Source organism: Daldinia caldariorum (assembly GCF_022478825.1).
Source record: "Daldinia caldariorum strain CBS 122874 unplaced genomic scaffold F4812scaffold_3, whole genome shotgun sequence".
NCBI classification, from domain to species: Eukaryota; Fungi; Ascomycota; class Sordariomycetes; order Xylariales; family Hypoxylaceae; genus Daldinia; species Daldinia caldariorum.
In genome coordinates, this window is record NW_025953039.1 from 1414314 (window position 1) to 1441973 (window position 27660).

Sequence of the window (27660 nt, forward strand, 5' to 3'; positions counted from 1 at the left end):
GAAATCTAATGGGCCAATCGTAGAAAGGTAGAAAGGGGGACGCATGGGCTTTAACGTGTACCTAACCTTAGTAAGAATGTACCTACCTAGAGGTGTATGCTGTAATAAAATGCCTATCTGTAAAAAATAGCTGTATCGTATCGGTAGTGAGTAGTAAGTACCTAACCTACAGTGTGATATATTTACTTTAGGCCCTAGGGTAGTTGCATCATGTATTTATATTTGTAGAAGCCACAGCACACCGACATGATTACACTGATACTGACAATGAGTCTGTACTTTTTATAATGAGTCTGTACGCTTTATCTCAAAGTGCATGAATTGTCAACAATAGGTTATGTTAGATCTTGTACTTACATTATGGAGATCCTTTGATTAGAAGGGCAAGTCACCTAATGCTGAGGCAAACTGCATAGGTCTTACCTAGGTGAATAGTATATAACATAGGTACTTCAACCAATTAGGTACCTATAGGCTATTGAAATCCTTGGTGACATATTGAGAAGCCGCAAACCAGATGATAGAATAGTAAATACCTAATTCAATCGTGAGATATTCCTGCAGGCGCTACCCCATTTGATCTGACTAACACCGAAGCTTCCTATGTAAATTCCCAAGTCGGTAACACCCGAGTGTATTCCTCAACGGTACATACCCAGGTACCTCCTTCACACTTCAACTCCAAGAGAGTGGAGGATTAAGGTACGACTATTGTAATTCGTCAAGCCCGAAGTTTTCCAAGAAGGTAGGATGGAAAGACATGGATTGTCCCTTAGGTTGCATTAATAAGTACTACCTAGGTACAATCGGGTAGCAGGTAATTGAATTGTCGAGATTGGATTCAATGAAAACTCGGAGGCCGCATTGAAGGGGCGCATTGAAAACCAGCAAAACAGCAAATTACGCCATTTCAATGCTTGGTCGGTGCATCTTTGTCCTACTGATAAGAATCGGGGGTTAACTCGCATCCAGATACAACAATATGATATAATATGACATGTTATTAAAAGGAACCACGTTCTTCATTGTCGGAGCTTTTTTTATATTATTTTTTTTTATTCTTTCCTCTCCCTTCCACATGCGAATTTGGGCTATTTGTGTACGATTACATAGCAAGTCAAGTCAAAGTCGGACCAATCTTCTGGAAGCTCTGAAAGAACCTGGTTTCTGGGGTTCTGGACGATCGAGCCACTCAATGCGAACAATGCGAACCCAACTGGGGTTGTTGTATATATACACCCCTCCTTCTCTTCTTAAAGAAACGCCCTCTTCACCTACAAATCGAAAAGAAAAGAATATCTAACCCCCCCTTTTTTTTTACCCCCTTTACAGTCGCATCCTCAAGAAACAAGTTCATTATACCTGTACATTATCGCAGACGAGCAGAAACTTTCCATATGGTTTCCGTAAAGAGGTCCACGAGTTTACACCGATAAGATACATTCTATATAACTAGAAACAGATAAACAAGGCATCACCTACATAATATCAATTATTTAAGCTTAATCATATTATGCATCCGTACATAGATAAACAGCAAACAGGAAACAGGTCAGTAGTACAAGTACAGGTAGTGTAAAAATGCCTTATGTCGGTGTATGACTCTTGCATTCCATCAACTGACGATTTTAGGTGAGGTGGTGGTGCACTACGCAATTGGCAAACAATTTAAGTCCACATGGCTTTTTGCCGGTGTCTTCGGCTGGGTAAGGTAGCTTACTAGCTGTTGCGTGCATGAAAACTACGGCCAAATCGGCAGCCCTAACCAAAATACCGGCTCCCGGAGAACGCAAGGACGCAAGAACGAAAGAACGCGGACAACTAGAAGGTCATCTCAACGTTGCTTTGCAGCTCATATATGACATGTTCCTGGAGCTAAATCCAACTTAAAATCCTCCTTTGGTTCTCTCTCTCTACTCGGCGATTTGTTTAGTAATATAGAATACATACTTAGGAAATAAATAGTACATGTGATAGATCTCAAGTCTCTCTAACAGCTCAATCCCCCCCAGTCCCCATCATCCCTGTCTCCTCAGTTGCACGTGACAAATACTCGGAGACATTGCGTAACAGCCATTCGTAATTTCGTATTGTACCTACCTAACCTATAAACCTTAGGTATTATAGTACATAGCATGCTCAGGTACACCCAAATACCGCTAATCCTTTTTAGTGCCCTATTTCGAGGTTGAAGCCCTACGAATACGGATCTTCCCATCGTAAAACGGGTTGGATTTATCATGCTAAGATATCTATTATGTAAACTACGGGGTAATTTACTGCGTTACCCTGGGATTCCCTAGTATTCCCCTTGGTTCTTAAAGAAACGGTTTCCCATCCAATTAAAACCATGCACGTCCCGCAAGAGAAGGATACCATCGCCTTATAACTATTAAAATTGAAATTCAGCTTAAACTATGGTATAGGTAGGTGCTTAGGTATGTATATAAGACCGGGTTGAAAGGAAGCAGAGCAACGGACGAACGTGGACGGGAACAGGATCGTTTTCTTAGAACTTATCGTTGGGGTCTCCAAGTTTCCACGCTCAGAATTACGTTTATAGGCGGAAGCCAAACAACAATTTCATGTGGTAAGTGGTGCGTGGGCTTGGGCTCCTGGGTCAAGTTACTCTTATCGTAAATCTATATTAGACCAACGCCAACTAATCCGTGTGAAGACGGCTGTTTCGGGAGCTTAAAAGACGTCATGCAGAGCGGCCCGAGAACTCATTCCGACTCCCTATGCAAGCCTCCCCAGATGTCCCCCAGTGGTGTCACGTCGTACAATAGAGGGCTTGTTCACTTCCAGCTTAATGATTTGTATAAGTCATATACACCCTTAGACTTTGTCCATTTAGATACAGCTAGAGAAACTCAGCCCCATCTATATCCTAATATCATATCTCAAACACTACCTACCTACCTGTAGTCGCCCACCCATTTCGGGAGCAGTTCCATCTTTCGTACGCCGCATAAGATGCAATGCCGCACCGGAGCCACACACACCGCTTGCAGCAGAACTCTGTCTTTTCCGTTGGTGTTGAAGGAACAAGGAAAACCGGACCATGCGAGAACTCGTTGGCGAAAAGAACGAAGCCGTTCAAATTCTCTCTCTCTTATTAGGCGGTGTAGGTAGTAGGTTGCGGCTCTAACTAATGAGCGTGACCATAGCATTCTGTCACGCCGGTGGCCAAGTATGGAATAGATCATATGGCCATCCTAGGTGACGACGTGGTGCTGCGCTTAGTCAAATGGTAGCAGCTATATCCAACTCCATAAGGCCACCTCAGTAGCTTGAATAGCATTGGGCAACGTCGAGCGCATGGCCCCTAGCTACCTAGCTAATCGTCAATGTTATCAAGCTCGATATTGTGGAGTCAAAACATGTTCACCGCAGTTTGAGTTGGCCTTTTTTTTTTTCTCAATACAAATCGAGCTCGTGTGGATAGACCACAAAGGGGTTATATTTTCCTCCCAGAATTATTTAAGAAGTTATAGGACGTAGACAAACCTCCTCCCTATTGATGTGTATACCTACACTTATGACATCCATATAATATATATGAAAATTTATTAAGCGGTTCGAATACACATATGCTAGCCCCTTATATGGCAGTATGTTAATAATGCACAAAGTATGCCAATAATATATATATATGCGTACCGTACGTCGTACCTTCTATATTTCGTACATAAAGATGGTAACAGTAGCAGGTAGGTAGGTACACTGTAACCTAGCATGTCATAGCAGATCTAAGAGCAGGTGCGGGGTCCTAATTGGGAGAGAGCGCTTAGGAGGGGCAGAGAACTCAATAGAGGTAGGTACCTAAGATCCTTATCTTATCGATCTCATCTTTCCAGACTTTGTAGCGCAACCCTTGCAATTCTTTCCCCCTACATAGTAGATTTCTCAAGTTCTAAAATTGTAACTTATTCAACATGGCTTCGGTGCTCGATAATGACTATGCGGCTGGTGGGGATGGAGCCGCAAATAGACGCATACTTATACTTTATGGTTCCGAGACGGGGAACAGCCAAGATCTAGCTGGCGATATTGAGCGTCTAGCAGAAAGACTACACTTTAAGACGCAGGTCCAAGAAATGAACGATATTGAACTTGTAAGTTAATGTTCCTTCATTTGTTTGTTTGCTTTTACTTCGTCATTGCGTTTAGGTATTCAAGCGCCTCACTTGTTTCTCACTTATAAACTTTCAATGACACCATTGAAAGTGATACATACCTATATTTATATTTTCTGCCTTTTCACACCTCATTCATTTTTCCCTTTGTACGTTTACGTTTACTGGGCGCACGGGACAATGCGTCTCCCTCTAGTTCTAAGGCCATTACAGAAAAAAAAAAAAAAAAAAAAAAAAAAAAAAAAAGAGGACTAAGCCTATCAATTCCCAATCCCAGAAGGCATAAGGCAGAAGTCAGAAGTCACCTACAAGGCGGTTACGATAACTTTGTAATTCCACGGCCACACTTCTTCTCGTATTATTTAGTACTATTTGGTACTATTATTTTATCGTGCACCGGCTGTAAAATCTATAAAAAGCCAACACACCGTGGTAACCAGATCTTTCTTGTTTAGAATGCATTACTACAATACCCTCTGATCATATTCGTCATTTCTACCACGGGCCAAGGCGAAGTACCGAAGAACGCTCGCAAGTTTTGGAAGAGTCTCCTCCGCAAACGACTTCCTCCAAATTGTCTACAGCAAGTCAACTTCACCACATTTGGTCTTGGTGATAGTTCATACTCCAAGTACGCAACATCCTTATTTAACTCCTTATTAACTTCTTATTAATTTCTTATTAACCCTGCACCTATCGTAATTACCTCGTTGTGTCATTGACTAATTTTCTAATCCCCACATCATTCAGGTACAACTGGGCAGTTAGGAAACTTCATAAACGCCTTGAACAGCTGGGTGCGACCGAGTTCTTTCCACGTGGCGAGGCTGACGAACGTCACCAAGACGGGTAAGCAGTTTCCGCCTTCTGCCTTAAGTTCGACAGCTTCTATTTTATTTTTTACGTTCTTTCGTTCTTTCTTTCTTTTTTTCTATTCTCCTTTTTCATCATCATCATCCAAACTCTCTTTTTCTCTCTCCTACGTTCTCTTCCTTTGGGGCTCCTTTATCAGAGGTCCAGTAACAAATCACCAACTAACCCTCTCTTATAGCATTGACGGTACTTTCTTATCTTGGTCTCTGAGCCTCCGTAGTCATTTATTAAAGGAGTACCCCCTACCTGACGGCTTATCACCTATACCAGTGGACGTGCAACTTCCTCCGAAGTTCATATTAGAACCAGCACCCACGATGGATACCTCGGATGAGCCTATGCCTGACTTTGATAGGCATCAGGTTGAAGACTCAAACGGTGCAGATTCAGCCGCCCCTTTCGTCAAATCACCAAATGTATATCAGCACCACAAGCTGCACATGCAGGTTCTCGACAGCAAAGCAGCACTCTTTAGTCACATCAACACTCCCGATCCTGAGCGATTGGAGCATGATCTCCGAACAGAGAGGATGTCCGTCAACAGCGACACCTATCCGGCACGTCTATCAGAGCAGACGGCCAGGCTAATACAAGGCGGGATAGATATCTTAGACCGACCCAATGTTCTAAGGGACCACCCAACTAAATATCTCCTGGAGGACCAGAGTAGTTCCAAGGATGATGCCCTCCCCCCTTCGGATCTTCTTCCAATACCGGGAGGTTGGCCAGCTCATGTGCGCGAGAACTATCGTGTTACGCCCACTAGTCACTGGCAAGATGTGCGTCGTCTAATTATTGAAGTTCCTACACAGCCGAGTCCCACCAGAAGAGGCGAGAGAGACCTCTTTAGCTACGTCCCAGGCGACACAGTCGTTCTTTATCCTAAGAACTTCCCAGCGGATGTGCAAGCACTGATCGAGCTCATGGACTGGACCGAGGTAGCTGATGTCCCTTTTGAACATCGTGCAAGGCAGCAAGATTCGCTTTACTCAAGGCCCAAGAATTGCTATCCTCTTGATCATTCCACCTTACGTCAGCTCCTTATTCATAACTACGACATAACTGCCATCCCGAAGCGCGTATTCTTCCAGGATATTGCTTTCTATACAAATGACCCTATGCACCAAGAGCGCCTACGGGAATTTGCGAACCCCGGCCTCTCGGACGAATTTTACGACTATACTTCTCGGCCTCGACGATCCATTCTAGAGGTTCTCCAAGACTTCCCGTCGGTGAAAATTCCCTACCAACACCTTCCATCCATCTTCCCTGTCATGCGAGGCCGAGAGTACAGCATCGCTAGTGGTGGCTTACTTCTTAAGAGCGAAGAAAATCCGGATTGTACGCGTGTCGAGCTTCTAGTAGCGCTGGTGAAGTACAAGACGGTTTTACGAAAGACTCGACAGGGGCTCTGCTCTCGATATTTGGAATCCCTACGCCCTGGCACACAGATCATGATCACCCACAGAGAATATGATACACTTGAAGCTAGTTGGGTACGCAGACCATTATTGGCGATCGCCCCGGGAACCGGTGTCGCGCCAATACGTGCTCATCTTTGGGATCGTCTGGAAGAGTTAGAAACCGGCGATGCTGTCCTCTTTTTCGGCGGTCGAAATCGTGATGCCGACTTCTATTTTCAAAACGAGTGGGAGAATCTTAGGGTGAAGGTCATTACTGCGTTTTCGAGAGATCAAGAAGAGAAGATCTACGTACAAGACCGTATCCGAGAGCAGTGGCAGCTAGTCTGCGAGCTTATCCAGAAACGTTGCGTAATCTGCATTTGCGGGAGTTCGGGGAAGATGCCAGAGGCGGTTAAATTAGCCATCCACGATGCCATGGTAATGGGAAAGATGGCCCCTGATCGCGAGACTGCGAAAAAGTTACTGGCGATAAACAACCCATTATGGGAGGAGGTTTGGTAACGGGCGGGAGGACTTCATTAGTTGTAACGCCACTGGGGCGAGATTGTATTATTCTTCAGCCATCATGATAGATGTAACAACAACCACGGTGAGCAGGGACGTCAATGTAAAATATTAGGGACATATTATTGTGCTTAGTGGGCGATGAGACTTACTAGAGATTAATGATTAACTCTAGCATTTCTCCCCATACGTTCGTCTGTCTTTAAAAGTGCTATGACTTGCCCTAAGCTACCTCCCGACCTTTTGCTTTTTCAGGTGCCATAGAGTTTGGGTGGGTTAGGTTAGGTACACATTATACTTGTCACGCTGCTCAGCTCTTAGACAAGTGAGGCGAGTAAGCTTCGCTCGACCTCTTTGAGGCTTGATGTAAATACTGTTGTGCTGATTCACCTTACAGTACCTTTTAAGACTACTAACTACCATCAAAAAGAATCTTGAATAATACAGGTTTATGATAAGCAAGCCTCTATACCAAACTTGGTTTGAAACCATCCGCACCGATACCTCGCCAGCAATAAGGGTGACACTTTCCGTAGCCTAAGGGGCTGAACGCTCCATACGTTTATATGAAATATGTCCCAAGGAGACACCAATTGTTACTGTAGCTTACCTATATATTGCGTGGTTTCGGTTATAGATGATAATATATTAGATCGGTGCTGTGTGCCCTCGATGGGAGAGATCATTTTTCTTTATAGCAATAGGCTACCCCTGGCGGAGCTTTACCCGTCTTATACAGAGATATGTGTGATACTTTATTAAACCTGTATATGATATGATATGATATTCACCTGCGACTCGGGGCAAACCAATCCTGGGATAGCTTGATATACACGAGTAGGACAGCTATTACCATAGTAGACAAATATCCCCATAATCCTCCGTATCAATGGGAGTTCTAAAGTCATAGTACCAGAGCTTGGTAACAACCATAATCACCTACCTACCTGGTACCTAAGTAGGTACTTTATATGAAGTCAATAGGATATTCGACGACATCTTGCATGGAAAAGCCCCAAGCTAGGATCTCGCTCTTCTACCTAGCTACCTACCTCCTAGTACTTAGCATAAGTAGGTACATTACATACTTCAAAACCAACAACTGAGCCTAGGTATCTCCTGTTTTACCTGACCTAAGGCGATGTGGAGTTTTATTTTTTATTTTTCTCTTCTACATACCCGCAGCAGAAAAGACGCCCCGTCGCCACGTGCCCGGAGGAATGCTTCTACGGGGCAAGTCCGCGGTCGAGGTTGCATCCCTACCTTAGGTACATACCTACCTAGTCTTCTCGGTCAGGGACCCGGTATATACCTAGGTATATATATGTGCCCTGCAACATTGACGTTACAACGGCTACGGCTACCTACCTAGGTAGACTTTTCGACATAGGGGTAGGGGAAGAAGGAAGGGGGAGAATTAATAAAAGTGTGGATTCTTGGGCCCGGCGTGCCAAGGATCATGGAAGGGAAAGAGAAAAAGCTCGATCTATGTGCTAACCAAAGGCGCGTTGGGGTGGAGGGGGGAGATAGAGGTTAATATAAAGGATCAGTATCAGGTTGGGTGATACCTACAATACTCGATACGGCACTTCTACGAACTTGATTCTACGTGCGTCGTGTTTTTCTCTGAGAGTTGACATTGATATATGTATCATTATTTGTTAACCTAACCTAAGGTTGGTATATCCTAATGTCTGGACAATAGAACAAATCAGCAGCGCGACAAACGTATCCACACCAACTTTTTTTCTTAAAAAAATACTTGAAGGGGATTTATGCAATATTTCAAAATTTCCTTCGGAGAGAGCGAAGGATTCGGGGCGTTATGTTACATCGTGAGGAGTGCTGTTTTCCAGCGCAGCGTAGCGTTGCACTATGGGATTTCCGGGTACAGGTAGGTTAGGAGGTACCTTATATACCTGGGTTTCGAGAAATGATAAAATTCAAAGCTGCCGAGAACAAACGTGTGAAAAAATAAAATAAAAATAAAAATCGGGTTGTATATGGGAAAATATTGGCGATAAGTCACATTTCACAATAAGGGGTTGATTATCCATTAATGATAGGTGGTGAACTTTCTCACCGGGTTAACGAAGCTGTTTGTAGTGTATACCAAGTGGTATACATATTGTCTCAAACTTCTTTCTCACCATCGCCACCTCCTGGTGATGTGACTCCTACACGCGCCGCGCTCTAGTATATAGCCAAGGCATCTAGGTAGGCCGTTCTAGATCGATACGTATGTACATACTATGTACAGGGTGGATAGCTCATTAATTACATACTCTCAATCCTTTAGCCCCCAACTCATCAAGCACTAACGCTCTTAACATAGCGTTAAGCATGTGCGCGCGAATAGGGTATCATAACGCCGTCATGTGAACGATTGGGCTGTTTTTTCTCTTCTCATGTACTGTTGTCCTCCTTCCTCTCTCTCTCGTAGCTTGCCTAGGGAGGTAGCTAGGTAGCTAGCCCCTTTACGCCGTGAAAAATGAATCAAATAAGAATATCTCCAAACCAATCAACTACCAATCCACCTTCCCTTGCCTCCTTAAGAAGGTGGTAGTAGTAGTAGCAGCAGCAGGACGCCCAACCGATAGCGTAATATCAATAGAACAGAAGTAATATGCTCGATGTCCCACCCATCATAGCCAGAAAAGCCAGGGTCCTAAACACCCGACGCCAAGCGAGAACAGCAGCACACGCGCCCGATCCGGCCGCCGCAGAAGCGCTCCTCGGCTATCGTCTTTCCCAGCCGTGGCCGTCGTCGTCGGGACCGTCATCGCGGCATTATTTCCGTTCCCGCCGTTACGATGACCACCGGGGAAAATAGTCGTAGTCGACGCATACGGCGCGTTTAACGTCCACGTCGACATACCCACGCCGTCCGGTCCAATCGTCAGCGTGCGGCCTGCGATCACTGTCGTCATGGGCGTCGCCGCCGCCCCAGGTCCGATGCGGAACGTCCGCCCGCTGATTTCGATCGCCGTTAACCCTAGCTGCGTGACAGTCGCCCCGCCTACGATTTCGTACTTGGTCGAATCTGGCGCCGCCGTTATGCCGCCTAGCGTCTCTTGGCCGTCGTGCAGCACGACTCCCTCCGTCGCCGCGACCAGCACTGTGTCCCCATCGACGGTAGTCGTGAGGGTGCTGCTACCGAACGCGCTGGGGCCGTACGTTATCGTCGAGCCGGATATCACCACCGTGTCAGAGCCGATTGCCGTGATTAATAGCCCGCCCAGGACAGCTGTCTGCGTCGGCCCGGGCCCAGCGGGCCCAGCGGCTACGTGCAGCGTCTGGCTGGGGAACACGAGCCCCGCGGGTCCGAGGGTTATTGTCTGGCCCTGGACTACGGCTACCGTCGGCGTAGGCGCGATGGTAAATACTGTGCCGCCTATTGTCGCAACCGACGAAGGTCCGAGGACGACCCCTAAGCCACCGATGGAAGTTGTGATCGGCGGGGGTTGAGGTTGAGTTGTGAAACCACCCCCTACATCGATAGGAGGTCGGGTCATTGTGACTCCACCACCAACTACCTGGGACGGATTGATGACAAAAGTCTCGCCTCCTACGACTACAGTTGATGTCGGCTGCGATGGGCTGTCAGTGAATGTGTGGTCATCAATGACCACTTTGCTGGGTTGTACTATCACAGTTACAGGGGCTCGTCCTTCGCCGTTGTTTCCGCCGTTGGGAGTCGGAGTCGGAGTCGGAGCCGGCGAGGCTTTGGCGGATTCAATAGGGGTTGGGTCCATCCCGTAGTCGGGGGTAATAGCGTGGCTGCTGCTGCCTTTGGTCGCCGTGTCGTGAACATCTGGACCGGAGGGCGATCCGCCGTAGCTTGGGGGTACCTGGGTTGGAAACACCACAACAGGATTCTTGTCCGTTGTGATTAAGACAACAGTTGATATTGGCTCTGCGGGGTCGGTGGGGGTGACGGTCCCTGGCGGAACGGTAGTGTGAATAAGCGAACAGCTCTTGCCCGCGCTATCGCAAAGGGTAATTGTAAAGCGACCTGTTGGGCTCTCCTTAGGAGTACATGGTACAGGCGTGCTTATAGGTGGGTAAGGGGGTGTGTAGTCATCCGGATCCCCGGTCCATGTGGTAGTAGATGTGTGAACTATAGAGTAAGAAGTAATAGTTATTGGACCGCTCTCTTTTGCCGGGCACTCGCTCGGCGTAGCAGTAATCGTCGAGGTCGTGCTGATAGCTGTTGGCTGTGGCAAAGTTACTGTGGGCAAGATAAGTGACGGAGCACTGGAGGTAGTATTCCAACCCCATGGTCTCGAAGTTCCATTGAATTCGAATGATGAGGTTAGCGTAGGAAAGGAGATCTCATTCTTCGTAGAGCTCGAGCTACTAAAGGCTGGCGGGGGAGAAACAACAGGACTACCCCTTGACAGTGATGATGTAGGCAAAATGAGTGTTGGCCTCCCAATTGTGGTAATGGTTCCTAAGTTAAATAGCGTCCACTCAGGATAGGACTCTGTTGAAGAACCATCTTCGGAGGGTTCCACGATCCCAGAGGATGCATCACTAGTAGAAGCATCAATTGGTGTAATTAAATTCACATCTATAGAACTCTCCCGTGTCTCCGAACTCGACACCGTAAGGCTGGAGGCTAGTATGTCAAACGAGCTGGTTACCACGACGGTCACTGAGCCGTTATAAGATGGTATCCTCTTGTAGAACCGACCAGGGCGGAACACTGCTATATCGTCAATACGAGTGAGTAGCTAAGGAGGGAGACCAGCTAAACTCGACTAACCATCTCTGTCTCTGACTAATTCCAGGCCACGGCTTAGGGACACCACGACACATAGCAGTGTTGAGATAACAAAGAGCATTGCGTACCCGGAACGAGTACGGTCGTTAGCCCTGTCTCTCTTCACCCGGCGCTTACACCGTCGTGTTTACTTCGAGAAGGAACCACCAACTTCTCGGAATTTTTACATCTGGAGGGAAGCTGAAACGGTTTTATTAGATTACCAGAAAACATTGAGCATCACGTGTAATATAAAAGCGAAGCGAGACGAGACGAGACGAGACGAGACGCAGTAATAAAACCAATAAATCGTCCACACGCAATGGCGGGCGGCAGATGCGCGGCTGGGCCGTTCGACATTTTATGTGAAGCGACATGACTATGGTATGGTTTCTCTGTCTTTCTCTCGGAAGCGGGATATGAGAACATGGGGAAGGCAAGGGGTGAGAGACAATGGCAGAAGTCCAGGAAGACGTAAGAGCCTGTCGGTAAAGCAGCCCACAAAAGTACCATATTGAGCATATTGAGCTGGAATGGACGAACACGGGAAGCTTGGTGGTGACTGGTCGTGGGAATTAAGAAGAATGGAAATTGATTTGCACCCGTTTTTGGCCTAAGTAGTGGGCCGATTCATTTGGGATGCCGCCTAATAAGGGGGAAAAATGCAAATCCCCGGAAAAGACTCTGACCACATACCATATAGGTAATTGCTTCGTACGTATCACCTCGAATTGTCGGATCCGAATTGGTTTGTATGTATGTTAGGTATCTCGTATCGTAACTGTGACTGTGAGTTAGGTAGAACTCGTATATTGTGTGCCATATCCTTATTCGCCCGCTCGGCGCTCACGGCTTTACGCGTTATTGTATAATTCTCTTGTCGAGCACTGTAGTGACCGGTCGTCTTATAAGTTGAAGACGAACAGCCGAAGGGCGATCATTCGGACATCGAAGATGACCAAGAAAGGCAAGACTGACTACTAATACACAGAGGAGGGGAGATCTGGATGTTTGAATGGACAGTGGTGAAAAGGAGGCGATGATCAATTAAATTTGCCGGATGAAGGCCAGATTGCGATAATGTACTGCGAATACCGACCGCCGGGAACTATGTAAACGTGAGGGCATCCAGCACTGTATAGAGCTGTATGGCTGTATGGAGAGCGTAGTATTTTTTGGCAAGATCACACACAAGCTCACACTTAATTGGATAATATGAGCTTAGGATGATGGCCTTCGGATGGACACCAAGCTCCTCGTCTAGACTGCCGGTAGCATTCAAGCTTAACCTTGACGCCTTCTAGAGAGTATCTTGCCAATGGTTGACAGCTATCTACCCTACCCAGACCTACCCAGACCTACCTCGGACTGTAGGACCTAGGTACGTAATAGGTGTAGGCAGTAAATGAGGGTAGCTTCCAACTACCCTAACTATCAGGGGTGACGGTGACATTAGGTGCGAAAACATATTCACAACCTCGATGACGTATTTTTCGTAAAATAAGAATCTGGAAACTTCGGGTGAAGCTCGCATCTGTAGGATTCTGGTCAGATACCTGCCTAGGTATCTTGATAAGAAATCAAGGTCTTAGTGCTAGGATTGCGCTGAGCCGCTGTTTCTGACACCAACTACGTAAGAATCGCGAGAATAGCCCGCGAGCGTTACATTAGCAGTCCGAGTAGTGTAGTGTTACGAGGAGGAATAAGCCGGCCAAGAAATCCTGCTGCGTTCCTTTTCGGTATTACACTATTTAGGGGTCCTAGGGGTTAGAGAGCCTAGACTTGCTCTGCATCCAGGTTAAGATGGCAAAAAGAATTATCGATTCGTTATACGTATGCGACGAATAGCCATAGTAAGTTGTAGTTGTAGAAGATGCAAATGGGATTGGATCAATATCGAGATTGGCCAATGCCCATACATAGTACAGATTAAAGGTACCTAGGTACCTGAGAATCAAAGTTTAGGACAAGTATCTCCGATGGGATCCCTGTCATCTGCTCCAATCAAGTTACCTCTGAGAGACGAAATATGGAAAGAGCGGGGTGACCAGTTATTGGCAGATACTGGATAAGTACAATAGGTACCATATAGGTAATGTACCCGTTGATGTACCGTAGGCTGTGGACCTAAGGGCAGGGGTATCGACCCACTGATCTCAAACGACCTTCCAATTCCCTCCGGCTCCTTTCAAGTCGTCATTAGGCCTTGTCCTTGTTTCTCTTCACCTTGTTACCTTTCTTTATCTGTTTTATTATGCTTCCACTTTCAAGGCCAACAACATTATCTAGTACGGATCTAGCATCTAGCATATGAATATTTCACCTCGTATGAAGTTGGCACTCGACTACCATCTAAATGACAATATTAAACTACTGCAAAGACACAATATGAGCAGAGAGGTACGCTCGCATTCTACGCTCGGTTCCGTCGCCTTTTATTACTTGACGCATCGGCAGAAAAGGACTACCTTGCCCTATTTACCCAGCCCTGTTCAATCTACCATGTATTAACCTGTTTCGGCCAATGCCTACCTTTTTATGCGATGATCATCAGATACCCTCAAAATGCTGGTTCTACCTTAGGTACTCTGCTACGCCGCACGCATCCCTTGTTAGATGATCGAGGACGAGGGACGAGGGATGAGGACCTTAGGACTGCCGAACGCCCCAGAGCAGGCATCTACACTAATAGTCTCCATGGTAGATACGACAGCGTAATTCAACGAAGTGTAATATTTACCTGATCAAATTCTAGGCTCCTTTAGACACTTAAGGTATAGCAGAACTTCTGTATATGGTACCGTTGTCGGAATGGGAGAAAAAAAGTCCCAGGCGTTCCCGAATAGCTACTACTACCTACCTACTCGAGTTAGGTGTAATACTACCGTACAATTCTACGGATTTAATAGTACCTGGCTATGGATAGCTTAGCTCTAGTACTAGGAAGGGTCTGGGGAACAGTAGGCCGACAAGCCACGCGAGAAAGACAGGGTACATACGACTGTTGGAGCCGAGACTTTTATCTTACTCGTTTCTCACGCTTCATCCACTTCTCCGCCTCTCTCCTGCATGAGGTAGCGTGGCTCTCACCCCTGACAAGGCACGACCCTACATCTCCACTGTCGAGACAATGTTGACTTGCATTTTAGCCACAAGGTGATCCCCCATGCCCTGCTCGGTGCAAATCGGTGCTAAGTTGTAGCACCCTCCGTCGATCTACACTGCGAGTGAGCATGCCCATGCCATGTCATAGCCAGGGCAGGCATGGCATTGGGCGCATTCTGTAAAACCGTTCATTGCCCTAGGTATGCCCCCGGCAGATCCCGCCACTAATGGAAATCTACTTCGACTTGGTTATTTCGTCTATCACTTTCTTTCTTCTGCATTCAATCTATCTACCGCGAATTTTACTTGGTAACTTTATACGCGACCAATCGATCTCAGGCGCAATTGTAGAGACGCCCGTAGCGCCTGCAGCTATTCCCTAACTGCGTCGATTTTCAAATTTTATCCGAATTTGATGGATTTGGGTCAAAGTTACGCCAGCGTGTCTACGAGCCTAATGAAGCTTGGAAAGGGAAAAGGCTGGTGACCTTGCGCGTCTCCTGTACGACTGCCGGGTTGGTGCGATAGGCCGGACAATGTTTACGTATCTCTTCGCGACTATAATCGGGACGCTGCTCGTTCCCGACCTAGTCAATGCCGACGACCTCAGCGCTTTATGGATTGAGCCTTCTTTGAACTGGCACGTGTATCCAATATTTTTTTTGGGGGGATGAGCATGGAGTTAATGGTGACATAGGTACGGCGTCGACGGTAATTGGTCTTCGATCGGTCTCTTCGTAGGAGAACCGGCTCAGGAGATTGATGTTCTCGTGAGCACGAGTCTGTCCGAGATATGGGTTGTCGAAAATGGCGGTTGCGGACCTAGTAAGTATACAGACTAATTCGAGGTAGCATCGGCTATGGACTTGGGCAATTCACTGACATATTTCAATTAGATGGCCAATGTGTCCAAGCCCGTGGCGGCGTCTATAACACCACCGCCTCGCAGAGTTGGTCTTCGCTCGGTGCCTGGCAGCTTGGCTTGGACTACCTCGGAATCGGGGGTAATGGTGATTACGCGATGGAGACCGTCGTCGTATACGACAGCGTGCGTCGTTGGCAGACCTCCTTCAATAAGCAGGTAGTAGCCGGCGTTAACGAGACTGGCTACTTTAATGGATTATTTGGCTTGGGCATCACACCTGGTCGCTTCAACAACGTTGTTGCCCAGAGTCCTATTGCTGCACTAGTCGAACAAGATGGCACAATCCCGAGCCATAGTTACGGCTACACTGCCGGGGCTTACTATGGTAAGTACAGAATTAAATTAGACGATGAAAGGATAGCTGACGGTAATTAGCGGGCGAGCGAGGAGTTCCATTGTCTCTAACGTTGGGTGGGTATGATGCAAATCGTTTTGAGCCCCATAACACGAAATTTAGCCTCAATGCGACATCAAGACATCCCGAAGTGCTTGTAAGGGCCATCACCGCTTCGGTCTCTGATGCTAGCCGGGCACCAACTACCTGGCCGGCGACATCTATCCCACTATCGTCATTTAACGAATCGGTGACGGCCGTGCTTGACAGTTCCACCCCATATTTATGGCTTCCGCCGACTATCTGCGATCGATTCGCTGCTAGCTTGAATCTTACATGGAATGAGACGTATGGTGTTTACGTATTCTCGAACAGCGAAGAGACTGATAATCTGGAGCGATTCCGTTCGTCACCGGATCTTTCGTTTACCTTTACCCTGTCGAGTGCAGAAAATCACGACAACTTCGGACAGCCTCTCGATGTACCTGGAGTCGTGAATATTACGGTATCTGCTAATGCATTTATCCAAACTCTTCGTTACCCATTCATGAATATTATTAACTACACTGCAGCGGCAGTTCCCTACTTTCCTTTGAAGCGAACCGAGGCCAACGGCCCAGCCATAATTGGAAGGTCCTTCTTCCAGGAAGCGTATTTAATTACAAACTACGAAACGAGTAGTTTTTCGATCCACAAAGCTAGATTTCCCGAGAGGCCGCTTCGAGATACTTCTATTCAGACTGTAGCAACATGGGAACATAGTCCATACCCTGGTCCACCCCCACGGCCCGACCAAGGAAAAGGTCTTACCGAGCCACAAACCGTAGGTTTGGCAATCGGAATCAGTTTCCTAGGCGTGGCAGCCGTTATAGCTTTCTTCGTACTACGTCGAAGGAGAAGAAAGCAACGAGATGCTGAGAATACTGAGGACACATTCAATGACAAGGCTTCGACGATCGACTTATCACCGCCAACCACCCCGGTAGCTCGTATTGTTTCAAAGATGTCAAAAAGACGTGCACATAGGAAGGGTAGGAAGGGAAGTACCCGTTCTACCGCTACGCATGAGAATATCCACGAAGAAATTGAGGAGAATAACGAGCCGAAAATATACGAGTTTGCCGCAGACCAAAGCCATGAACGCTACGAGTTACCTGGTCCAGAGCCCGCGGAGTTAGACGCTACTACGGTTAAATATGTATTGGATGCTGCAGGGAGGAAGTTTTACCCAAGGAATAATTACGATTATGCGAAGCATCGGTTAGAACGACAAGGACAAGAATTAGCGCCCGAGTATGCCCCCCGTACGCCAGAGTCGCCGACTGGGATGTACCACAATATTAGCCCAGCAAGACATTACGGACCGTTAAACCGTACTACCGAAACTCCTTCACCAGCATCGAGCCCAGCATATGATACTCTAAACAACAACAATATGCCTTCACCTCTGAGTTCTCAGAGCGGCTGGACAAATAAAATGACGGATGCGTACTCTTCTATGGGTTTTGTTCCTACTCAAACCCTTTCTCATTCAGCCTCGAACCCGAACCTCACTTATACGCCATCTTCGCCGTCCTCTTGGAGTAACCCTAGATCGGCTTCCGTTACTCGCTCTGCTTCCACCGCCGGTTTCTCAACATCCCATGACGCTTCGATTGCACCACCGCCTACTTCATTCCAGAGAGCGCCTATCGATGCATCGCGGGTAATATGCCTAGGGCCTTTGCCAGATAACATTCGACTACCTAATCAACCTGCCCAAACACCCGAAATACCTCAAACCCCTCAGCCTACTCAACAATCGATACCTGGCATCGTTGATAGCGACGGCCAACCAATCGCTTACCCTCCAATGCCCCCTATCCCAGATAACGACGATTCCCAATATGAATCCCGCCGTGCGTCTCGCCGCGTGTCGAGAGCAGACACGCTTGGAAGCAACTATACTATTGAAGAAGAAGCTCGTATGGCCGCAGCCCGCGAGCAAGCACGAATAGACGGACCCGACCTTATACATATACCCCAACTAGCATTGCAACGATACAGCTGGGAAATACCCTGATGATGCATACTTATAACCCACTGTAATATTCGCGAGAACAACCTTGTTATACGACGTTCTAATCACAGCCCTCCCCCTCTTCTTTCTCTTTTCAGTTTTGATACCTACGCACCTACATATCTGTATATGCTAGCATAGGAGTTGGGGGCTATTTTTGTGTTGTTTGTTTTTACTATGATTGATTCCCCCGGGATGTTTATTGTATTGCCTCGTTTCGATGATGACGAAGAGCATTGGACATACGGAGAGGGAAGAGAGGAAGAAGAAGAAGAAAAAATCTTCCTTCTCCCCCGTTGCATCGGAACGGCGTTCGTGTCAGAGGCAAATATCCTTGTTTTCTCTCTTTTTTTCCCCCCCTCGATATATATTATACCTCCTACATATTCCAAGCTACCGCCCGGTAGTTGGTGTGCATAATTACTTACCTACCTAGGTACTTATATGCTGGGGAATGAAGGACATGAGAACGACAGCTCGTTCGATTCGTCCGTTGATTTATATTATGATGGACGAGACTGGACGTGAAGAGAGGGAGGAATCACCGGCAGTACTACTACGTACTACTTACTGTGTTAATGCTACGAGGGGGGAGGGGGGCACGCATTGAAAGAATCCGCCCTGTGCGGTGTTTGGTGTAGGCGATTTCGGCTATGCCTAGTAGGTAGATGATGAGCGAGTTTGCAGAAAAATAGGAAAAAAGAAAATAAGAGATCATTCATTCTCTTAAGTAAATGCTGTTTGTTCTTAACAAGTAACTAATAATTGTGTGACATGGAATCTCTTCACAGCACCATTTATCATACGCCGCGAAGATAATAAATTAAATGCAAGATAAGGAATAGGTTGGGTCATATAATAATCTCTACCACGCTGCAAACACTACAGAGCATATAATATAGCTTCAATATGAAGATCGTATATATGTTCACCAGGAGACACATAATCTGGCGGTTTCTGAATAACCGTGGACGAAATTTGAGGTGTTGCAAAGCCAACTGATTCAACCCCCTCAGCGGGTCAAGGGGAGAAAAATATAGAACGAATCGAAAAAATACAAAACTAATATAATACCAGAAACGAAATTACTCCTGTATTGGGGGAAGAGAAGCGGAGCGTGGACAGAGGAATCAAATAGCTTTCCCCTTCCCCTTGCCCAAACCGGTTCCCCCAAGCGTAGGAAACTCCTCGTTCACGTTCTCCAGAGCAGCCAAACTCGCCTTCCTGCTCTCCTCTTCCGCGAGACTAAGCTGCAGCGCAAACTCCAGATCATCGTCAGCAATCGAGTGCGGGCTTGTTACGGCGAGGCTCGAAGACTCGGCTTGTTTAACGACGGGGATGTGGCTTGACGGGGGCGAGCTGCTTGACGAAGATTTCTTATTTCGCTTATCCTTGATCGTAATCTGGGCTCCGTACTCTCCAGAGCTACTGGCTCTCGGCGAACTCCCCATGTCATTTACGTCTTCCATAAGGGACAGACGAATCGCGGCTTGGATTTGGCGCTCGTAGTCGCTCTCGTCCGCTGCATCATTATTGGCGCTGGAACTAGCTGCTAGAGGACTTGGTCCCGTCACACTTGGGTCGGGAGTGACGGTGCTACCAGAACTCGACGTGGTCTCGAAATCCGCAGCGGACCCCGTGTCACTAGCGCTTATCCGGCGTTGTTCGTCGAGAAGGAAAGACTCTTGAGATACCATTTCGGCGTAGCGCAAAGCTTCCTCTTCTGTCAAGTCCCCCAAACCAACGCCGAAGCGAGAGCGAAGTCGAGCTTGTTCCCGTGCATTGTGTTCTTGCTCGTTTCGTAGCTCTTCAGCTTCGGCAGCAATATAACCCTCAACGCCACCGCCGTGGCGTCGACCGGTGACACGACCGTGAATATCAGAATGACGATGTCGACGCTTGCGCCCCGTCGCATGATTTGAAGAACTATAGGCCCAGTAGCGCACAAAGGTTCCAAACGCTACTATTCCATGTAAAGCTGTTGGGTCGGGATCTAGGTAGATGGCCCCCACAGCTGAGAAATTTGCGGTATGTGCCGCAGGATTGGTGAGAAGTACATGACGAGGCATCCTGCCTGAGGATCGGGAATTGATAGTACGAAGCGGCTCCAGCGTAGATGCTAGAGGATCCCAGGCTTGGGCAAGTCCATCGGAGCCACCATGCACCAGATAAAGAGCTGATAAAGCCAAAGAAGACACCTCAGGAGATTCCGTCTGAATGATTCTGACGGGATGTACACCATCGCCAGTATGAACTTCTCGCGCATTCCATAGTATAACCTTCCCTTTATTCGTACCCACACCGAACAGTCTTGCCCGTCTCCCGGGAATATCTGATGGCGCTTGCCTGGTTGGTATTGATGGGCTACTGGAAGAAAACCCCGGTGCATCTTTCAAAGGATCCTCAAAAGAAGTGACCAGGGCGAGTTGCGAGGCATCTATGCCGCTCGCAGTTATCTGTGAATTACTAAGTTCCTTGGAGCAAAAGCACGTTTCAGACCAACCATCGAGGTCTGATTTTCCGGTATCAGCCATACTTGGCGGAGACGACTTGCCCGAAGCTGACAACACATGCTTGGGTAACGGCGAGCTAGGCGAATTCGGAGAAGGCGATCTCGCACTACCACCACCGAACATCGAGGAAACAGGAGCTATCTCTGCGGCGGTATCTGGACTGGGAATTGACTGAGTATTGGACTGGCTTCGACCCATAGTAATTCGCTGGAACCTCTTGATAGACGAAGTCTGGTCCTCCTCAAGTGCGCAATCGAAGATGAAAACACTTTCACCAGCGCCGTTTCCATCGTCATTGGCAAAATCTACCTCAAGTTTTCGGCGCATGTCCCAACCATAGCACACCTTACGGAAATGCGCTGGCTTGTAGCGGAGGAACCGTTCAATCTCACGGGCTTCAGCGGCCATTTGGTCTTTAGTTAGACCCATACTATTCGAAGGCGACTTTGGAGAATAGGCCCCGCGAACTGCGTTTTTACCCGATTCGTCCATGCGCGCCTGTCGTCGGCTAGCCTCTACCAAATGCCAAGAGGTTGTGCGACCTGTATGCCATGCAAGTTTGACGGTATCATCGGCCTTTGTCTTGCTAGTAGGTGCAGTCGGGGGTTGAGTTAGATAGTATATCTCGCCCAACGCGTTCAGCGCCACTGCCCAGACCCGACCGAGAGCTTTACGCTTCTGGCTATAGCTATCATCAACTTTGAGGGCGACAATAGGCACGCCAGGGCAGAGTACCCAACGGGCACTCATTTCACCTGCAGAATATCGTGGACTGTTGGAATCGTAACCAAGCGCGTATGAAGTTACAACACCCAAGGATGAGCCGGTCATGATCCCTACCAACGATTGGGTCATAGAGGGAACAGTCGATGATTTGGCAATCCAAACTGCGCAGATACTCTCAGAGAGCTCGGGGATTTTGGGGATGTCGGGATGCGCCTCAATAAGTCCTGTTTCTTGGCCCAGATACTTGCCCCTATACTCGCTACTTGAGCGATAAAAGACGCGACCTCCGGGGAAGCCTTCTCCCGCGACAAGTCCATACGGCTGACTGACGTCCATGACGTTAGGAACCGCTGCTGGACCTTCACCAACCCCGTAAGGTAGAAGAAACGGTACGACCTCGTCTAGTTGAGCAAAGCTCATCTCATCTAGACCCCATTTCTCAACCTTGCCGCAGGTAGGATCACTAGCACTAGCAATCCCCATTTCCGATGCGCCGTGAACTACCATAGGCGCCTTCTTCCCGCCGGTATTAAAGGTAGCGTGAATATGGGTTATTGGTGTAGGGACTTTGGTATTATAGGTTAAAACCGCACTTGCCTTCTTGCTAGATTGGCTGGTCCTCGCAGAAGACCCGATGCCTCCAGCGCTAGACCCCGGCTTGCCCCTAACAAGACTGCGGAGAAGTCGAGTTCTTAGAAAGTACTCGCTGCGCCAAGAAGCGTGTAGCGTGAGCCGGGTGAAATGACGGACTTCTGATCGCACGAAATCCGAATCATCTTGAGGCCAAACTCTACCATGAGGCTTCGCTGCCGTAACCAGCGCGTCCTGTCCAGGAAAGAACCGCTGGAATGCCATGCGCCAGGCATGAGGGGTGGTAATTAGCGAATAAAATCGCTTCGATACCAAGGCTACAGACGCGTGAGAGTCGGGATGTAAATGCGATAAGATGTGCGTTAAAATCTCTATAATATATAATTAAAACTAAAGCCCCAGTAGTTATTGAGGGGCCATTCGATGTTAGCATACCATTAGGGAAATCTAAAAGCTGAACGCCGTCAGAACCCGCATCCGCGCGTTTAATAACTTTGAACCCGAGAGGTTGTTTCGGTATAGCCGGTGTCAATGCGTTCTCATACTCTGATATACGTTGGCCTGGGGCCGCGGATCGGGTCGCATTCGGCTCGCCACGAGCAACGTTCAATCGGCGCAATCGCTCCTCGAGAGAATCCGGGTAGACACCTTCTCCAGCGACTCCCCGCGCAGATCGCGGTGACACACCACCGCCGGACGACTGCTGCAGCAGGGAGCTATAAGCTTCGCTACTGGAGTCATGATGCTGAAAGCCATGTTGTCGGAGGGGTTTAGAAGACTGGGAAGTGTTATCTGGTTGAATCTGATTTGAGATGTCGGAAAGCCCTCGTTGCATAAAGTAGAGCGGAAGAAAATAAGCAGGGATTATGTTTCTGACTGTGCAGTAGAATATGGCACAGTCAATGATTGGTACGTTTCTTGCGTGCGAGAGAAGAAAAAAGGCGCGCTATGAAATTTGCGGTGTTATATGAAAGTCAGTGAAGTTGAGGAGTTGAAAAGCTGAGGAGGAAAATTGAGGATGACTAGCTTCGCTGCCGGTAATTTCCTTGGGTATTTTCTAACGAGCAACGATGTACCTAACGGCCTAGGTAGCAGCTGCCTATGTACCTACCTACTTGCCTCCTACCTAAACCTCTAGGGCCCGATATCCAAGATTAGGTCCGAAGATTCACCGACAGATTTGCAATACGCAGGCGCAGGTACCTCTACTACCTAACCTAACTTAACGGTACATACCTAACATTAGTCATACCAACCGGGTACCTAACCTTAGGTATGATACCTATCAGACAAGTTAAGGAGGCTCAACTCTCAAATAACATAAGAACAAATGAAAGTTTATATTCAGGCGTGACTAGTATATAATATACTTCATACAAAATAACTCTAGTAGCGGCTACCAACTTGGTCGTTAATAAATAAAAAATAACCAAATTAAAAACACTCACCAAGCCACTTTGCCAACTAGATGATATAGAACACAATGCTCGAAAAAAAGTTTCTCAGTATACAAAGTTAGGTAGACAAGTCCAACAAAAGGAACTTTTTTAGTAAATTCTCCTTTTTCGTCTATTCGTGGTATATATCAAACCATTACACGCGACGGCTCTAGAGGGCCGCTCTTAGCTTATCTCGACTTGTCTTTTTCATCGATCTTCCTTTAACACCACAATCGAATTTTTGACATGTCTATTCGGAGCAGGCGTGATAGTCATAAATGTACAATTCCACGGCCAGCTGTTGCCGCGGGCCCTCTAGAGCCGTCTTTCAGCATCCGTTTTCTCCTTTCAGCCTCTACTCCAAACCGGTAACGAAGCATCTTGCCTCCCTTCCCGCTCCCATAAAAAAATAAAGCGCAAACAAACGCATTAGATTAAAGTACCTCGGTCATCAGATACCAGCCAGCAAAAGATGGGCTGACATCTTCGTCGATGCTAAGGATTCGTAGCTAAGTTTTTTTGAGGTGGCATATTCAAATATCATTTGATAAAACCAACCATATGAGAATGTAAATCATAAGAAAACCTCAGTGAATGCTCACGATGGTCGCAATTCCTTAGGCAGGCCGCCCACAGTGGCTTGGCAACGCCTCCTGGATGGGTATCGAACTATAAAAAAACGAAACGGATGTGACGTGCAGGTCCTGGACGATTGCTCAGTTCCAGCCAAGAGAGTTCTCAGCTGCGACAGGCGCCGAGATGTTCGCGGTGCGTGCTGAGCTGTTCATTCCACTCCTCCCACTGCCCTGGCTGTCACGAGTATTCGCTCCAGCCCCACCGTATCCCGGGTGGCTCGTGAAATCTCGGCTCAGCAATGCGCCACCCATCAAAGCCGGACTTCCGCTCTGTCGCATTTCCGAAGGCAAAGTAACGGAGCTGCTTCGCTGGTGCCTCTGCTTCTTGCGCTTGTAGCGGCGGGCGATGATGAACATGGCAGCACCGTACGCACCAGCAACACTGGCAGCACCAACAGCGATACCAGCAGTCATTCCCTGCTGCGCGCTGGTTGTCTTCTCATTAGGACCCTGGGTATCGAATGGGTCATTGTTGTTGGGAGTGCCAGCATCAGTTGAACCGTCACCACTGTTTCCACTAGGGCCAGGAAGACCATCAAGTACATCGCCCGGCATGATACCGATAGCCGGGTTAATCTCGCTCGTCAAGTTCCTCACCAAGGGGTTCTTATGGTTGTACAAAGGCGTCGTAGGGTACCCAATATCGGCACTGAGTTGGGCAATACCATCAGTGGGATAGTACACCATGGCCTGCGAGGTAATGTAACCCAAGCGGGCAGTTGTATCATAGGGCCTGATGCTTAACATCTTGACTCTGTCAAGGTCATAACCACCTCCGAACGCTAGACCTTGAGGCAAGAGTACGAACATCTGGGAAGCAGCCAAGGGTTCGTCCACGAGATGCTGGTAATTCTCGCCGAACAGGAATGAAATCTGAATGAGCGTGGTACCTTCGGGCTGCTCTGGCGGCTGCGTCAAGGGAGTAATGGCCTTAGGTAGGGACGTCGGAATTCCTGTTGCGGTATGGGTCGCGCCGGTACTGGGGGTACTAGTAGATGACTGAACAATGATCGTAGTCGGAAGCCAAGACTCCGAGTCCGTGATTGTTGCAATCGCCGTGGCGCTAGTGAACGGCCTAGTGGTTCTTGTCGAAGTAGACGTGGGCGTAGGTGTGAATGTGGGCGTAGTTATGATAGAAGAGCTGGTCGAAGGCACAATAATAGACACAAAGCTTGAGCTTGTGGTGGGAAGTTCACTGGTAGTTGGCGGCTCGGAGGTAGTAGTCGGGGGAACGGTCGAGTTAGCCGGAACTGAGACGACACTCGACGACAAAGTAGGAGGCTGTGTCGACGATGCTGTAGAGTTGAGTGGCACCGTAGGAGACGTAACAGTTGACAGACTGCTAGACTCGGTCGTCGTTGTGCTATTATTGGGAACTGGAACGGTAGACGTCGGCAGACTGACGCTGCTGGATCCCGTCAAAGAAGCAGTCGCTGATTCGGTCGTATTTCCGATAATAGACGTTGGGACTGGACCAGTGGATGAAGCAGTTGTTGATTCCGTAGTATTTCCAATGATGGTCGTCGACGCTGAAACTGTTGACGAGGTCGATCCTCCCAAGATCGGCGGTAGCGACAAAATCGGGGTTTCCGAGCTTGATACCGAGACAGTAGAAGCATTGGACGAGATAGAAATCGTGGGGATAGAAGTCGTGGGGGCTGTGCCAGGAAACGACGTTGTCGGGAATAGAGACGTAGGCAAAAGGGTTGGTAGCAGCCCACCGCCCGTGCTGTTCGTAGCAATTGCAGAAGTTGTAGGAGCAATGCCGGAAGATGTCGAGGTCGGGAACAAAGACGTAGGTAAAAGCGTCGGCAATAAACCGCCATCCGTGCTATTTGCGCCGGCTCCAGTGGAAGTTGTAGGAGCATTTCCCGGTAACGACGACGTGGGAAGGAGGGACGTAGGTAACAGAGTCGGCAGCAAACCGCCGTCCGTACTATTCGTACCAACCTCCGTAGAAGTGGTGGGGGCAGTGCCGGGAAACGTCGTCGTTGGGAAGAGAGAGGTGGGCAGAAGAGTGGGCAACAATCCGCTGTCTGTGCTGCTCGCGCTAGTTTCAATAGAAGCATCCACACCAGTGCTTGTGCTCGCTCCTGTGCCGGACTCGGTAACATTGGCAGTTGGTGCCGGGAGCAGCGCACTCGTCACGTCGCTCAGGGCACTCGTGACTCCACCAACAACACTAGTTAAACCGCCGATAAGTCCGCCATCCGAGCTCGTAGAAGCGGGAGCGCTTGAAGACTGAGTCACGACACCGGTAGGAGCTATAAGAATACCCGAAGAAGTCGGCTGTGCCGTGGTAGTATTGGCTTCGATCGTAGATTCTGTTACAGGTAAAGCGCTCGTATCGACAGTGGACGTTCCATTGTTAGACTCGGCAGTCGTAGTCGGAGCAGCAATCGTCGTCTCGGTCGAGGTTTCCGTCGGAGATGCAGTTGAGGACGCACTCGCTGTCTTATTAGCAGAAGAAGACGTGGTCTCTGGCGGCAATAGAGTCGGGAGATCTAAGCTAAGTGTTGGTAGCACAATTAGCGGGGGAACCCCTCCAGTAGAGCCCACGATGTCGCTCCTGCTGCTGCTCGGCTTAGCTGACGAGCCCGTAGATTGAGACACAGGTTCAGACTGGGATGACTGGGACTGGGAGGATGAAGACGGAGGCGTCGATTGGGACTGGGATCCGGATTCGCTTGTGGACGACGTGCCCGTCACGGAAGGAGTATTGATAGACGAAGTGATCGACGAGCTCGTTGTTGTCGTCGAAGAGCTTGTTATTATCGAAGAATCACTCGCGTCCGGAGAACCCCCGAGGAGGCTCGACAGCAAGTCAGAAATCGTGTCCTTCTTCGTCGAGGAAGAGGTCGTCGAGTCCGACAACTCGCTGTGAGTACTCTGCGACGCCGAGCTCGTAATGGTGTGATTAGTATACTGCCTCTTAACCTGCCTGGGGAAGTAGATTTTTGGTCTGTTCTCCGGCTCGGCGCTTGCTAGTGACGCAGCGGCCACTAAGGCGGCTACGACTAACGACCCCTTATGCATGATGACTTAAGGTTAAGGTTTAAAATTCTCGACAGGCAGATTGACAGTTAGTCTGATAGCTACGACGGGGGAATATGGTCAAGATCGACGGCTATGCAAAATCGTAACTGGAGGATGGGTTGGTTAGTCTCACCAGTCGGCGAGGAAACAGATCCAAGCTGGGTAAGATGGCCTACTATGTCAGGATAATTTAGAACGAATGTACTTGACAAAAAATGTCAACGAGTGGATGCTGTGGACAAGTTTGTCAGCACTTTCCGTCCTGTAATGTTCAATGTCAAGAGTGCACGACCGATCCATGACAGATCCCCCGTATCAAGCATACGTGGGGTCAAGGAAATGTCGGTCCATCATATCTTCCAACCTCTCTCGACGATGACTCTTGTGCTCCATGTACGCTTTTTACTGACCTTGTTTGCAAGCAGAATAATTTTGTTACGTAGTAGTTGGTTGTTGCTGTTGTTGGTTTTTTGTTTTTTTCAAAAGAGCGGCGCGACGAATAAATCGTCAACTGAGATCTAATATTGCAATTCCAATTTCGTTATATTATATGGTGGTTCACGACGTATCGCGCGGGCGATTCTTCAGCGAT

General features: G+C 48.0%; 5 protein-coding genes across 5 annotated transcripts; 2 read left to right on the forward strand and 3 right to left on the reverse strand.

Moving 5' to 3' along the window:
- The first annotated feature begins 3891 nt into the window (after positions 1-3891).
- Positions 3892-7129, forward strand: F4812DRAFT_418441 (riboflavin synthase domain-like protein). Its single transcript, XM_047933253.1, has 4 exons — positions 3892-4118; positions 4595-4770; positions 4890-4988; positions 5191-7129. The coding sequence occupies exons 1-4, from the start codon at positions 3939-3941 to the stop codon at positions 6935-6937; spliced, it is 2202 nt and encodes a 733-aa protein (XP_047792953.1). The 5' UTR covers positions 3892-3938; the 3' UTR covers positions 6938-7129.
- Positions 7130-9182: 2053 nt separating this feature from the next.
- F4812DRAFT_273109 (uncharacterized protein) lies at positions 9183-11866 on the reverse strand. The gene is made up of 2 exons (XM_047930927.1): positions 11709-11866; positions 9183-11648 (listed from the first exon to the last, which is right to left on the reverse strand). Exons 1-2 carry the CDS (start codon positions 11785-11787, stop codon positions 9586-9588), a joined length of 2142 nt encoding a protein of 713 aa, XP_047792954.1. The 5' UTR covers positions 11788-11866; the 3' UTR covers positions 9183-9585.
- Positions 11867-14991: 3125 nt separating this feature from the next.
- Positions 14992-18240, forward strand: F4812DRAFT_273130 (acid protease). Its single transcript, XM_047930928.1, has 4 exons — positions 14992-15450; positions 15508-15635; positions 15707-16060; positions 16111-18240. Exons 1-4 carry the CDS (start codon positions 15347-15349, stop codon positions 18129-18131), a joined length of 2607 nt encoding a protein of 868 aa, XP_047792955.1. The 5' UTR covers positions 14992-15346; the 3' UTR covers positions 18132-18240.
- Positions 18241-18820: 580 nt separating this feature from the next.
- Positions 18821-23064, reverse strand: F4812DRAFT_418452 (uncharacterized protein). The gene is made up of 2 exons (XM_047933254.1): positions 22394-23064; positions 18821-22329 (listed from the first exon to the last, which is right to left on the reverse strand). The coding sequence occupies exons 1-2, from the start codon at positions 22791-22793 to the stop codon at positions 19259-19261; spliced, it is 3471 nt and encodes a 1156-aa protein (XP_047792956.1). The 5' UTR covers positions 22794-23064; the 3' UTR covers positions 18821-19258.
- Positions 23065-23448: 384 nt separating this feature from the next.
- F4812DRAFT_418470 (uncharacterized protein) lies at positions 23449-27548 on the reverse strand. The gene is made up of 3 exons (XM_047933255.1): positions 27479-27548; positions 27245-27300; positions 23449-27175 (listed from the first exon to the last, which is right to left on the reverse strand). The coding sequence occupies exon 3, from the start codon at positions 27066-27068 to the stop codon at positions 24114-24116; it is 2955 nt and encodes a 984-aa protein (XP_047792957.1). The 5' UTR covers positions 27069-27175; positions 27245-27300; positions 27479-27548; the 3' UTR covers positions 23449-24113.
- Between the last annotated feature and the right edge of the window lie 112 nt (positions 27549-27660).